Source organism: Helobdella robusta (assembly GCF_000326865.2).
Source record: "Helobdella robusta unplaced genomic scaffold HELROscaffold_1, whole genome shotgun sequence".
NCBI classification, from domain to species: domain Eukaryota; kingdom Metazoa; phylum Annelida; class Clitellata; order Rhynchobdellida; family Glossiphoniidae; genus Helobdella; species Helobdella robusta.
This window is the reverse complement of record NW_008703570.1, coordinates 3,358,334-3,374,338: the sequence shown is the minus strand read 5'-3', so window position 1 is coordinate 3,374,338 and position 16,005 is coordinate 3,358,334. Positions and strand designations below refer to the sequence as shown.

The window sequence follows — 16,005 nt, the reverse complement described above, 5'->3', positions numbered from 1 at the left end:
AAAGTCATAAAAAATGGTAAGTAAGAAGGTAGATGATTTTTATTCGATAGATTAAAATGATCAGTCCTTGAAAAATTTTAACAAATAATTAATTATCAATCAACAAAACTGTATTGAGTTTGTGAAATTCGTTAGGAGGTCGAGGTTCCTGATATGCTGAAAATATGAGATGAAATAAAACGTTAACACCGCGAACGAGTCACCGGCATTGGATGTTTTGTGCGTTTTTGAAGACTGCCAGTCTAGAAACATCATTTTTCTCATCTGTTCATTTGATCAATTTGATGATTTTATTAGCTGTTTTATTAAATATTTCAAAATGGCTTTACCAGTCAATGGTTTTGTGTTTGAATGTTTATTGTAGGAAGTAGTTGAGTTATGAATTTTTTGTTTCGATGTTTTTGTTTCGAACCAATGTAAATCATCATTTGGGATGTTTATGTGGTCAAACTGAACTTGAAGTTGTTTATAAATAGTTCATTTGATCGGTGGTTGGTTGATTGATGGATGGTTAGTTGGTGTTGTTAGTTGGAAAAGTATTTGAATAAAGGAATTGTTGAGTTTATAGTTGAAAGTAATAATGGCAGAATGCAAACGATGATGAGATGATGTTGAAGAGGAGATGAAAAAGTTTGCCATGGGTGAGGCTATGATGAAAGCCTAATTCAATATGGCAAATTATTTTTCCGCGATGCACTTGGTTGAATGTGTGTACAAATGTTGACTGTGTACAAATGTTGATGCGTGTGTACTGTACATATGTTGATGAGTGTGTACAATGTTGATGCGTGTGTACAAATGTTGTGCGTGTGTGATGGTGTTGTTGTTAGGTGCGATGTGTGTTTTACAATTTTATATCTACCTCAAATCTATAATTAGTTTAAATTTTCCGATTTGCAAAGCTGCGTTGTCATCAATTAAAATAAATAAAATTAAAAAAATAATTATATAATTATATATATATATATATATATATATATATATATATATATATATATATATATATGTGTGTGTATGTGTGTGTATGTGTGTGTGTGTGTGTGTGTGTGTGTGTGTGTGTGTGTGTTAAATTAAAACTGTCAGAAATGCAATTATTGAGGAAAAGAGGCACAGGATATACATTGTAGAGACACAGTATATATATATATAGACAAATTTATTTAGACAAAACTGGGAGACACAGAAACTTAAAAAAAACAAGCTTGTATGGCCACCCTAACCAAAAATATAGTGTCCACTTAAAAAATATTCAATAAGAAAAACATACAAATACATTCTTTCAATATATAGACACAATACATCCATGAAGTCACATCACATATATAGCTTACAATGCAAAATAATCCAACAAATATAAGCACAAACTTAAGTTCATGAAATAATGTCAATAAATATCAGTAGGAAAATAATCATGATGAATACAATTAAAAATTTGCTTTTTAAACTGAGTGATGCTATTTATATAATGAAAATCAGAAGGTAACAGAAACCATAATTTTAAACCAAAAATAAATATAGTTGAAGAAAATAAGGCAGTTCTTGACTTGACAATATGATATGGCAATGTTTGACGAGTAATTCTGAGAAAATACGAAGACGAATTGATCAAAAAAGAATGAAATTGCAAATGTTTTTTTAAAACAATTAATTTAAATAAAAATAACAGTACTCGATATAAATAAAGTTTAGAGACTGTTAAAATCCTAGATTTGGAAAAACAATGTGAAACATGGTCAAATTTTCTTAAATCGTAATAAATCCTAAAAAAATAAAACAAACATTTATCAAGTAATACAATATGAGATTTAACATGATGACCCCACACAATGATGCAATATATTAAATGTGGATAAACAAGAGTATAAAATAGCTTAAGCATTAAAAATTTTGATAAAATATAATTTAACTTATAAAGAATACCCAAAATCTTTGAAATTTTTGTTGAAACATTTATGATGTGATCTTTCCAACACAAATTGCTTGTCACAGTGACCCCAAGAAATTTTATTTTGTCTAATCTTGTTATTTGATTATTGTTATAATATAGGGAAAAGTTTATAAGATTTGTAACAATTTTTGGACCAAAAAGTAAAGCATATGTTTTTGAGATATTTGCAGACCATTATTGAACATCCATGAGCTAACTCGAGACAACTCTTGATTAAGAGTTTCTTCGACTACCCGCAATGATTGATCAGAGGCTAAAATGGTGGTATCATCTGCATACATTATATATTTAACTGGCAATGGTGAATTAACAAGATCATTTATGAATAAATTGAAAAATAAAGGACCAAGTATCGAACCCTGGGGAACACCAGAGCTGATAGGCATCAAGGTAGAATTAATTGAGTTAATAGTAACATATTGATAACGACTTTCGAGGTAACTTTTACACCAACCCAACATTGTTCCCCTTATACCATAATGTGATAGCTTAATTATTAACAATTTATGATTGACAGTGTCAAAAGCTTTACTGATGTCAATAAAATTTGCAATTGTATGTTTTATAGAATCAATATTTTTTGAAATATATAATGTTAATTCAAGGATAGCAAGCTCAGTTGAGCAATCCTTTCTAAAGCCATACTGGCAATCTGACAAAATATTGTGGTTATTTAAAAAGGAGGTCAGATAATTATGCACAACTCCTTCAATCAGTTTTGAAAATGATGAAACCAAGGATATTGGACTAAAATTATTAATTAAATCTTTAGGGCCTTTCTTATGTATAGGGATAACCTTGGTTATTTTTAAACACTTTGGAAACGTTCCTGATTTTAATGATAAATTAATGCAATATGTTAAAGGTTTAATTATTGTAGAAATAACGTTTTTTATGACGAAATTAGATATTCCATCATGACCAGTAGAATTAGAATTCTTATGCCTATGAACAATATTTAGAACTTCAAATTCATTAGTTTCACATGTTGAAACTGAGGATGAAACAGGATTGTTCAAATATTGGGTAACATTCCTATCATTAATATCAACATTGCTGTCATCAATCAAATCAGTGAAATATTTGTTAAAAGAATTTGCAATCGCCTCATTGTCATAAGTTATATCACCATTTAAATCAATGGAACCAATGAGTTTAGAAGTTTTGTTTGCATTAAGCAAACCATTTATTATAAACCAAGTATTTTTTAAATTATTTTTATTTTTTTCAAACTTCATTTTAAAGTAGAAAGATTTTGCTTGTCTAACAGTTTTTGTGAAGTGATTTTTGAGAGATATATATGTGGTTTTATTAACAAAAGATGGGTCTTTCAAATATTTTTTATATAGTAAATTTTTCTTATTTGCTACCTTAAGTAAATCTGCATTTATCCAAGGTTTTTTATATTTATTTTTCTTAACTGATTTGGGCTTGCAAACATCAATAATGGCGGTATGAATAAATTTAAGAAAGGCATCAAATACAAATTCAACATCAGAAGATTCCAAAATAAACGACCAATCTACAGAATTTAATTTTGTATTAAGTTCAGCTAAGTTCTTTTTTGAATAACACAACCTAGGAATTTGAACAATATTATCGGTGTCAACACTCTCATTAATCAACGAAAAAATTGGCAAATGATCACACAAATCACTATAAATGACACCCGCGGAGTGTGGGGATGGATTATTTGTAAAAATATTATCCAAAAGGGAAAAACCGTGATTAGAAATTCTTGTGGCTTTTGTAATAAGTGGAAAAAAATTTAAAGAATAAAAGAATTAATGAAATATGTTACTGAATTTTTGCAAACAGAATCAAGTAGATTCATATTATAATCCCCAAGAATATAAACAACCTTATTCTTGAGACTTCTACAGTTTTTGATTACATTAAAAAAATGATCAAAAACAGTCAGGGGATCAGAGTCCGGAGGCCTGTAGAATACAATTACAACAATGTTGAAATGTAACCCAATATTGACTTCAATGGCCATTGACTCATAGATATTCTGAGGATGATTTTAAAACATTAATTTCATGATAAACTAGGTCATCTCTAATAAATAATCCAACTCCACCACCACGCCTGTTATGTCTATTGTTATAAATAAAATTATACTTTGGAATAACAGTAAGCGGACCCGTAGTATCCGTTAACCAAGTTTCTGTTACAGCAATAACATTAAAATTAATAGTACATTGATTAAGAAAAATTTCAAATTCACTAATTTTGTGAAACAAACTTCTAGCATTGACATGTAATAAACTGGTAACACCAGAATTGAATAATGAATTTAAGTTAGTGGTATTATAAAATTTACATGAATTAAATAAATGATCAAAATAATTCAGGTCAGGATCAAAATTACTATCCATTTTGAGCTATTGTGTTGACCGGGTTGGTATAGGATTGACGATGTGAAGAAAACGACCACTCACGAACTCTCACATGCTCTGGCCAGGAATCCATGTCCTCAATCACATTGGCAAATTTTACATCTACGCACAACCTGAAGGATGTTGACTTGTCCGAAGACGTTGGTTTAGTCTCGTCTGTGGAGAGATTCTCCTCATTACCATCTTTTTTGAGTACTGGTGTTTTAGTTTCTTTGTCTGACTTCTTAAAAACAGGAAAACATGAAACAGTTTCCACATCAAGTGACTTCAAGTATTCCACAATGTTGTTCTTAGTGCATCTTGCCACATTACCAATATGATAGAATTTTTGCTTTGTAACGGCTTTGTTTGCAGCAATAACCAAGTTTAGGGGAAGTTTCCGACCTACTATACCCTTGACAGATGATTTAGTCTCAATATTAACTTGATTAAGTGTGGGAGTTGCTGGGCGATGAAGTTTTTTCATAGGCTCCACAGGCCAAAAGATATCAGCAACATTACCAGCCGACGGCGTCAAAGGAGCATCACCCCAACGAGAATTTTTCAGAATGTTTATTTCTGTTTTACTTGGCTCTTTACTTTCTGAAGGTTTAGCATCGCTAGCAACACTACTAGCCTTAGTAGTCAGTATGTGTTTGCAGATGTTGCATACTTTTAATAAAATAATTATATATATATATATATATACATACATATATATATTATATATATATATATATATATAAAAAGTCTGTTCTTTTAGTTGTTGAATAATAATAAATTCATTTATTCAGGCACTGATGGAGCGAATCTGCAACGAATGGAGTAACCTTGTAGAAATGTTACGTGTGAAAGTCCGTGAATGAATGAATGAATGAATGAATGAATGAATGAATGAATGAATGAATGAATGAATGAATGAATGAATGAATGAATGAATGAATGAATGAATGAATGAATGAATGAATGAATGAATGAATGAATGAATGAATGAATGAATGAATGAATGAATGAATGAATGAATGAATGAATGAATGAATGAATGAATGAATGAATGAATGAATGAATGAATGAATGAATGAATGAATGAATGAATGAATGAATGAATGAATGAATGAATGAATGAATGAATGAATGAATGAATAAATGAATGAATAAATTAATGAATAAATTAATTAATTATTTTATTAAAAGTATGCATTTTTGTTTGTGCACGACCGACTACAAGATGACTTGCTTCGTTGGTTTCATTTTTTCTACTCGAACAATTTCAACACACTCAGATGTTTTGAATAAATTTCTTCACGTAATTGAAAAATGAAAAATAATTGCAACAGCCAGCCACAGAAGGAAAAGAATGTCATCGTTCATTCGATGCATCAGCATCATTATATTCATTCGATCTTTCACCATTGAATGCTTTCAAGCTAGCCACATTCGCAAACAAGCATGAGATAACTTATGTGAACTTTAAAGTTAGAAGTGACATTTTTTATAGGCAGAATGAACTATTGAAACATTCAACGTTGCTGATGTTAGTGGTGTTGTTGATGTGATTTCGTGATGTTGTTGACGACGTGATAATGTGATGATCTGGCTGGTCCATCTCATCATTCCACACGATCATGCAGTGCAGTGCAGTTATAAAGCACTGGTGCAGTAGCCTGCTATGAACAGCATACCCCCAACTAATTCGTGGCCTGCTAATGATTAATTACCCTACATAATCAACATCATCATCATCATAATCGTTATCATCATTATTATCATTTACTTTCTCCAACAAAACAGTTATACACCATGCTGAACTATACAAAGAGATTATTAATTTTTTTAATTTCTAACAAATCATGGAACAAGATATTTCAACGAAATTATTTATTGTAATGGTGGTGTGATGCCGAAAAATCAATTTCAGGTAAAATAGTTCAATTTCAATTTTTTTTCAAGCAAAGTCAGCTCAGTAATCTGCATCATACACACATATAAAGAGTAAACAATATGTATTAGAAATCAATGATATATAACATTGGCCAGCCGATATTAGGATGCATACAAGTGTTCCTTGAATGTTAAGAACTATGGTTGTGAATAGCGTAAACAGACGTTTTAATTTTAATATATGCATATGTTGTACAAAATAATAAACTGTAGTGTTTTTACGACATATTAATATTATAGCATATTTATAAACTAAAACTTCTGAAATTATTTTAACATTAATTAGAATGTATGAAATCACTAAAAAATATAATAATGCAATATAATAATTAAAAAATGTAAATAACTCAAATTTCAACTCCTAGCGATTGAATAAAATTTATTTAGTCAAAGATTATAAAATTATTTTGGAACGCTCTTACATGGTATATATGTAACGATATTAGGGAATTTCCTGTATATAATATTCTCTATATGTAACATTTTTGTAATCTTTTTGGTGGCTCACAAATTTTAAATGTAAAATTCATAGACGACTAAAGTCTATTTACGTGTTACTATGGCAACGAAGTTTTGAATCGCGAATGAAAAATGAAGGCGGGCAATTTTTTAAAAACGCCATTTAACTATCAATTTTGCTTTAAAAAAGAATTGATTTCATTTGTTTGTATTATTAACTTGAATTAAAGTAAAATAAATTAAATTAAAATCATTTTTTAGTGGGGCATTCAGAACAATTGAGTAGTTATAAACATTCAATCTGAGTTGAACTTTAAAAAAAATTTAATGTTAAACCACCTTAAAGGCTAGAGAAATCAGTGATAATAAAAAATATACACTAAAAATGATGCGGCACAACTTTTTAAATATTTGATATTGACAAAAAATGGAGAAACAAAAATTTGAAACCTGAGTTTGTGGAGTGAGCATCATTTACTTCATATGAGAGGACAGGAGCTTCAAGGAGTTTGTAACGCAAGTGGTATTCATTAGTTACAATTTAGTTGAAAAATGTTTTAGTTTTCAACAATGATAACAGCGATGACACAACACAGCATACCAAACAACATAACAACACACAACGACACACAGCGTATGAACAGAACAAAACATGCGACACAAATAGCATGTTTGGGACACTCGGAAACCCAAATTTGTTATTATAGATCAAAATTTTATGTTTGGCTATCAATGCAAACAGAATTAAGATTTGCCTTAAAAAGCTATTGCCATGTTATAACTGACAACAATTGTGTCTCAAATTGAAACAATTTTAATCTATTACATTGCATGCCTTCCAAACCCTTATCTGCTCCGACAAACAATTCACTAATCTACCCACCATGACTGAAAACATATTAGGAGACCCGCTAACAGCTATTTGCAAATCGTCTGCGTACGAGTTAATAATATAAAGAACATCAAAAGCAACATTGCTTCTAAAGACATACCTAAAATAACCTTTTGAATATTTGACAAACTACCATTAAACCTAACCTGTTTTGTATTCCAAACACAATTTTACCATTCCAGAAACACCAAAACAAAAACCAAGCCTTTCCAACAAAATGCTACAATTCACACGATCAATAGGTGCACTGTATCTAAAAATGCCAAAATAGAAACATTTTTATTGTCACTTGCAGCGAACAGAGTAGATTTTATATCAATCATGGCTGTTTTGGTGATTTCGGCGATGTTTTCTATAACTAGATTGACCAAATTTTGGGGTACGCGTTATATACGACGGTGCATTATAAACGACGAATAATGGTTTATTTTTGGCTCATGTGATAAAGTGAAAAATAATTAATATTTTTCTTACCTACTTTCCTACTTACCTGCTTATTTAAAATTTTAACTATCTACATGACCTATTCACTACCAACTTATGTACCCACACACCGCATCGCCCACCTATTGACTAAACTACGTACCCATAAAAACCACATCGCCTACCTACTATCCTCCCACATATCCACCCATACGCTACATCACCCTCCTGTTACCTCGCCTGCAGACAGTTTCATCCCTGTTGTTGGAGCAGTGAGGAGTTCCATCACAAACTTGGCGGGAAGGGATGCACCTGTTGCCTGCTCCACTTCTGCAATCAAATTCGTCCAACTTACAATCTGCGAAATTATTTTAATAAAAAAATAATTACAAAATGAAGAATAACATTTAAAAAAAAGATAATAAATCAATTCCAACATGATAAAAAGCGAAAAAAACAATTTTCCTCATCAGCTGCATTGGAACATTGTGGGATGCCATCACATCTCAAGGACAAATTCACACATTCCCTCAACCCACCGCATCCTATCTTCAGTCCTTCCTCACAATCTGTTCGATTCAGATCTATCTATTCATCCAATATTCATTTATCCTTTATCTATTCAATCACTCATATACCTATCTATTCGCCTATCCGTTCATCCATTAGTCCGTCCATTAATTTATCAATCCATCCATTCATCCATCTATTCGTAATTAGGTTGACATGACATGACAATTTAATAGAAGCATATTATTATTAATATTACAACATTAATTAATGTAAGGTCGAGTTATAATTAAAATACATTTGTGCTAGATATATGATGTTGATGATGATGACGACGACTACAAAGATGATGATGTATAGTGATGATGACGAAGATGTATAGTGATGATGGTGATGATGACTTGCCTCCACAGAAAGCATTCAACTCATCCGACATGTCACCACAATCATCATTATCGTCACATAGAACCCCAAATGGCACACAACCATCGTTCCGACACTTGAAAAGATTTTGGCTAAAAAATCAATAACGATTAGGTGTAAGTTTCTTTATTCAACTAAGAATTAAAATTGGCTTAAAATTAGCATTAACACAAATATTGTTCAGCTGTTGTCGTGCCCCATCGTTGGGTCTAAAGAAGCAATTTGCTTGAAAAAGTTTTTTGGCAAGATTGGCAAGGAAGTGGTTGATTAAATTAATTACAAGAACAATTTTTTTTAAATAAAAAATAATCTCACCACTCGTCTGATTTATTGTGGAGCACTTTCTCATCTTTGTGTTTTATTATCTTGCCTGTCTCAGCCGTGTTTGAATGAAAGAACATGAAAGTGATGGAAGATTTGTAGTTTATATTATTAACGAAAATGTTCATTGCACAGTTGTGAACAGTTTTTAAAAAGATTTGTGATTTAACACCTTAATAAATAGTGAACTCGATATAAAAGTAAAATAATTAACAATATATAAGAAGTATTGTGAAGCATTCAAAAAACATACAAACAAACAACAACATCAACCAACAAATCGACACTAACAAACAAAATCAACCAACAAATAACAGACAACAACCAACAAACAATAATCAACAGCACAACGAACCAAAACAAGCAACAAAGAAAAACAAACAACTGCCAACCAACAAACCACAAACTACAAGACAGCAAACAACAGAATGAACGAACGCGTGTGGTTGCCTGTGCAGCGCGCCTCATCGGAGGCGTCCTTGCAGTGCGCAACACCGTCGCAGAGTTCTTCGTGGAGTAGACATTTGGAATAATCATCACACGTTTTCCTTCCAAAAACTCCGCATTCTAAATAGAAAACTAAAATTTAATTTTTCTTATAAATGATAAACAACATGCCTAAAACATGCGCGAACGTTCAATTGCAACCTGGCGACAACACGCAAGCAGTTCTACGCTTGTCAGACACAAAGTAGTAAGGAACAACACAATATATCGTGAATATATAAATGGCAGTTTTTGAAGAATTATTTTCATTATTCACAAATGTAACTCAATAATTTTATAAAATAATATAAAATAATTATGCGATCGCGTGCACATCTCTTCATATTCAACGGACGTGTAAAAGTTGAAGCGCTCACCATCGCAAATGTCTATCGGCTCATCACTATCGTCGCCACAATCGTTGCCATGGTTGCAAACTTTTGAGAGTGGAATGCAATTTTCGTTCCGGCACTTGAAGCCAATGCACGTCCTTCCCCCTTCGAAACAAAATTTAAAAAAGAATGTTTAAAAAAAGTCATTTTGTTTAGTTTATATATTGCGATAACTTTTTATGTATTCAACATTGGGCTGTTTTGGAAACTCAAAATGACTTCTTTCACCTAGGGAATAACAGCGGACTCGTTTTGAATTGAAAACTTGATCTTGAAAATAATTATGGTAATCGTTCGTTTTGAACTAACAAAAAGTGAAAGAAGTTACAAAGTTTGTTATAATCCACAACAAAGCTTACTATCATTTTAGCTGATTTCAAGGTGAGGAAGGTGTGTTGCACTTGCATATGCACAGTGTTGTTTGAAACGGTTTAACAAATTTCAATTTTTGATAAAAAAAAATTTGAAAGTTCATGTTGCACTTAAACATTTAACCATTGGGTTGTATCGTGCATTATATTACTTTTGATGAGAAACATAAACCTCTGGTGTTAGGATTGGTATGTATGTGCGAGTGTGTTGGAGTATGCACTTTTTGGGTATGCACTGCCTTTGTCTGCACGTGTCTGTGCTTTTTGAGAAAATGAACTAACTCCTCAAAATTGTATGCGTGGCTCGAACATAGCTTTCTAATAATAATTCATCTGACCAGTCTGTCTGTATCATCTTTAAATTAAATGTTATGTAAGTTACGGAATTACTGGCTTTTAAAATGTTAAAAATGTCTTCACGTTATTTGAAATGAGTTTTTTGTTACTTCTCTTTTATTTACTATTATCATTAGTTTATTTGTTTGCTCAATTTATTCACTCATTTGTTAGTTCAGTTGTTCATTTGTTTGTTCAATTAGTACATTTGTTTGTTCGTTCATTTTCTTCATTCATTTGTTCGTCCTCCATTCGTTCCATCTTTTAGCAACACTCTCTCGATCATTTAAATTTTTGACAACTGTCAATTCGCGAATTGATTTTTATAAGAGAATGCATGCAGTGTTCGTTTTGCGCGTGAACCAACATTACTGTCTGTTTCAAATCATCGTCTGACAAATATTGCCTTAACAGTCTTCAGAATGAATTCAATTAAAATAATATTAATTTATTTTTATTTGTTCGTTTTATAACTTTATAATTTTTTCCATAAAATAAAATATGTCCTCAATTCACAAATCTTTCCTGAAATGATGAAATGATTTTGAATATGTCCAGGGTCACTGCATTGGTCTCGATCAGTTATGCTAACACTGCCGAGCTTTTTTATAGTTCATAATATGCCACATTTCTATTCAACTTCCCGCCATATTAAGGAAGATCAACCTCTTTCATTCATTCCAGGGCGAAAATCTTTTTCAGTCCATGCATACTTCCTTGCGTGAAAAAACGCTGCTTTGAAATTTTCAGGCAAACTCGTAGTGAAAATGTTAAACTTGATGAAACATTTCTAAGGTTTGAAGGTTTGTTCTCGATAGCCTTCACGAAGCTGCAACTTTGCGTTAGGGGCCTCATTAAATAATTTATTAATTTCACTTAGTTAATTAATAATTAAAATTAATAAATTTGATCATAATAAACAAATCATTTAATTACGGTTGCCGTCGTTTGTTTCTTTCTTTACTGAAGTAATTTTTAAGTTAAAAAAACTTATTCCTCAAAACATAGATAGATCAACGAAACAACTTGAATTAATCAAATTAATGATGCAAAAAGCAAAATGAAACGGTTCATATGTTTTAAAACAAACAATAACAAGTGAATGGAAATAGAAAGAAATATATGAATGAATGAATTCGATTTTCAGCCCAGCCATCTCCAAGGATCGTCTGTGTAAAGTTGCAGAAAATAATTTCAAGATTGTGAAACATTTTAGTTCCTTATTGTTCTATAATTGTTGTTTGATGATTGTTGTTGGATGATTGATATTTAGTAAACTGCAATTTTTTTTTTACTCCAGGCGCGTCAAGCACAGCATAACAGCACGCGTCCGTCGTTTTACTACATGCAGTAGGTCACAAAGTGATGGTCTCTATTCTGAAACTAAGTTGCTTATTTAAAATAAAAAAATTGGATACGCTGCAGAATGGTCAGTGGCTTTATGATTTAGAGTTTTCAGTTTTTGTTAAAACCTTTAAATCAAAATACAAAAATCGTTAACGATATATGACAATATCGAAGCAATATAACATTTTACAAATGTTCGGATTCTTAAAGTGGTCTCCAGGTACAGGCGTAAATTTTGAAGTGGTCTTTAATGGTAGGTGAATTTGACATGCCCATTGTAGTGGATGGCGGTCATCGTCCATTCAATCCATCATTCACTCATTCGTTATTTATTAATCGATGAATTTGTTATTTTTTCATCTTGCCATCCAAATTTTATTTATCTAAAACGGTAGATGATAATTTACCAGGACAGTTAACTTCATCACTGTAGTCACCGCAGTCATTCAATCCATCACAGACCTGCTTCTTGCTGATGCACTTCTTGTTGGCACACTCCATCTCCCGAAGGCAAGCTGCAGATGTTTTGCATGGCCTTTCACCATCTTCCCACTCATCACGTTCACCATCTTCCCACTCACATCAAGTTCACACTTGCTTGATTCATCCAAATTTTTAGTTAGCAGTGGCATTCTACACCCATACATGAGATTAAACGCCTCATCATTCATCATTGCCACAACGAATTAACGAATTATGTATTTATGATTTGGTTCTTGGTGGATCGCATGCTCAAATCATCATACTCAAAATTTTCCACTATTTGAAAATTCGGGAATTTTGCATGATTAACATTAAAATGAAATCAAAATTACACAACATTGTTTTAGAAAATCATGACCGTTGAAACATGAAAACATGGGGCCAAGTTTAAAGAAGGGCAGGCCGAGTTTCTGCCTCGGGGCCTCCACAGGAAAGATTACGATAGGTTTTTAATTTTTACCGACAATGCATGTAAAAAATACCCGTTGCAATAGAAAACATTAAAAAATCGTCGTCAACATAAACACATTTGGAAATTCTCAGAAACCTCCCCTCTTCCCTGTCGCAGATTTTCCATTGCACACCTTTACATCCGACTCCGAAATGAAGGGACATCGAATTTCAGATGAACTTTATGAACTCATTTTTGGTAGAAAGTTTACATAGAATATATTAAGACAAGGACAACAAATAAATAATTCACTTCAAATTTTTTCATCAATTAAAGGTTATATTTGTACCATGGCAAGGTTTGAAATTTTGGAGCAGCGGCGGATTTAGTGGGGCCCGTTGTGAGCATTATTTTAAAAAGTCAGTAAAACTCAGTTTTTGAACAGAAAAAGCACAAAAAGGTCACCAGCCAAATTTTGACTACATTTTCAAAATATTGGCCCTTGTTTTGATCCCCCACTGCCTTGGGGTAACAAAGAAGCAGAAGCCTATGTATATTTTCCATTGAAACTATGCAGTTATATTTATATTTTTTGACGAAAAATTCGTCGATGATTTTGCCTGAGTGAATCACTTCCATTCAATATTGTGACAAATAAAATTAGGAAACTGCGCCAAAACAACTCTTGAACTGACTTGCACACGATCTTTCGTCGGAGCCATCGACACAGTCCTGCACGCCATTGCATAACCGCTTGAACGACAGACACATCGATCTGTCTATGCATTTGAACTCGGACACCGTGCAATCTGGTTGGCGGTTATTTAATTTAGAGAGAGTTATTTAACAGGGGACAATTTAGCGGGTAGTTATATAGTGAGTGGTAATTCAAAAAATGCTGAAGTACAAATAAAAGAAATCATAAAATTTTAAATTTTGGCTGTAAATCATTGCAATCATTTAAAATTTTTATTTAGCAGGATTTTGATAATTTAATTACTGTACATTTTGTTAAAAGGGTGTTGAGCTCTCATATTTTTATAATACTATTTTTTTTATTTTATTCGTTTAGTCATTTATTATGTTGATTCCATATTTTAACAGACACTATTTAAATAGATTTTGAAGTTAATTAATAGACAAGTGTTTGAAAGTGAATGCAGTTTTTTCTGTCTAGCATTGATTTACTTTGGTTGCAGAGGCTGGATGCTTCATCGCTCTCGTCGAAACAATCAACCAGACCATCACAGATGTATTCAGACCTGATGCACTCCAAATCATTGCACCTCCAAAAACCCAGCGGACATTTCCATGTTGTCTCTGCAATGCATCCAAGTAAATAATTTAATGTATCATCGCGAAACATCGCTGCTAAAATTAATTTTCACAGCAAAACATTAACTATTATTTAATTATTTAAACGTGTAGCTACCGCAGCGAACTACTGAACTACTAACGAACTACTGCGAACTACAGTTTTCTGCAGTGGCGTCGACTCTATGAATGCGTCACCTTGGCTAAAATAAATATATTTTGGCACAATTATTTCATAACATTATTCTATTTTATAGATTTTTGAGTTTGACAATCCGCCACCTTCCCACCGCTCCCCTCACCTTGAATAAAAAACCTGGGCACGAGATTTTTCTTGATTTGGCTTCATCAATTAGTTTTTTTTAACTCGGCACGCTGATCAACTGTTAAATCATGACTGATCCATAGTTTATGAAGATCTTCATGCATAGTTTTTAATTTAAAAGAATTTTTTAAGACTAAATCTTTAATTGCACAACTCCTCATTTCAATCAGCACCGGTCTAATTTTAGTTTCAGCTTTTGGACCCAGTCTAACAATTCTTTCAATATCCTGATCCTTGACTTCACTGGATAACTTTTTAATAATTCCTTATCATCATCAGTTTATTGTAAATTGAACATCATTTTGTTAGACTTGCTTTCTTTCATGTCATTTACCTTGGTTAAAGTTTTTTGAACACTTTTTACCTCATCATTAACTAGTTCAATATTTTTCTTCACTTCGCATCGGACAGCATCGGCAAAACTTTTGCTCAAATCGTTTTTAAGGTTACACAGCTCGGTACTCAAATCTGTGCCGTCGAATCTTTCCGCCCCATCAACATTTCTCTGAATTAAACTTTTGATAGCTTCAAGTTCGCTCCTCAACAAATTGTTCGATTCATCATTTTTGTCAATTTTAGTGTTGAGCGCATCATTGCTATCATGCACAGCTTTATTTAATGACTTTACGTCATGAAGTAGTTTCATGCATTCATCACAATACCACTTAATATTAGGCACGGAACTGATAACCTTGAAAGCTGATTTACTTATTCCGACACAGTCTTGGTGAAAAGCAAGTTGACATTGAAAGCACTGAATTGTGTCTTTATCTTCTACATTTCTAGCACATTATTATTTCAAAAAAAATGTTTGCAAGTCAACTTATAAAATTGTATTTCAAATGTCTTTAGAAAGTTAGCAGTCCGCAAGAATAAACACACACACAAAAAAAACAAAAAAAAACAAAACACTTCAACTTTCAAAACAGTGCAACTTCTATCAACTATCCTTTATTGTTTACAACTTTAACTTTATTACCGCGAATTCAAAATTTAAACCAAGAAATAGTGAAAAATAAAACAAAATTAAATTGCAAACAACCAACTGAACAAAATTTATATCCTCTTAGTCTTCTAAATTTATACTATAAAACGAAATCAAAATTAAATCGAACACTCTATAATATCCTATGAAACTTTAGAAAAATACGGAGAATATCGAAAACACTGTTGCTGAGTCAAAAGCCAAAATCGAAATATATATATATATATATATATATATATATATATATATATATATATATATATATATAGTAAAAGTT

General features: G+C 31.9%; 2 protein-coding genes across 2 annotated transcripts; both read right to left on the bottom strand.

Moving 5' to 3' along the window:
- Nucleotides 1–99: 99 nt before the first annotated feature.
- Nucleotides 100–12,862, bottom strand: HELRODRAFT_158698 (hypothetical protein; the record flags this gene model as incomplete). Its single annotated transcript, XM_009010701.1, has 9 exons — nt 100–264; nt 3,810–3,962; nt 4,403–4,966; nt 7,574–7,662; nt 8,280–8,402; nt 9,737–9,865; nt 10,162–10,281; nt 10,720–10,721; nt 12,693–12,862. The coding sequence occupies 9 exons, from the start codon at nt 12,860–12,862 to the stop codon at nt 100–102; spliced, it is 1,515 nt and encodes a 504-aa protein (XP_009008949.1).
- Nucleotides 12,863–13,764: 902 nt separating this feature from the next.
- Nucleotides 13,765–14,470, bottom strand: HELRODRAFT_62198 (hypothetical protein; the record flags this gene model as incomplete). The annotated part of the gene is made up of 2 exons (XM_009010700.1): nt 13,765–13,896; nt 14,246–14,470. 2 exons carry the CDS (start codon nt 14,468–14,470, stop codon nt 13,765–13,767), a joined length of 357 nt encoding a protein of 118 aa, XP_009008948.1.
- Nucleotides 14,471–16,005: the final 1,535 nt, after the last annotated feature.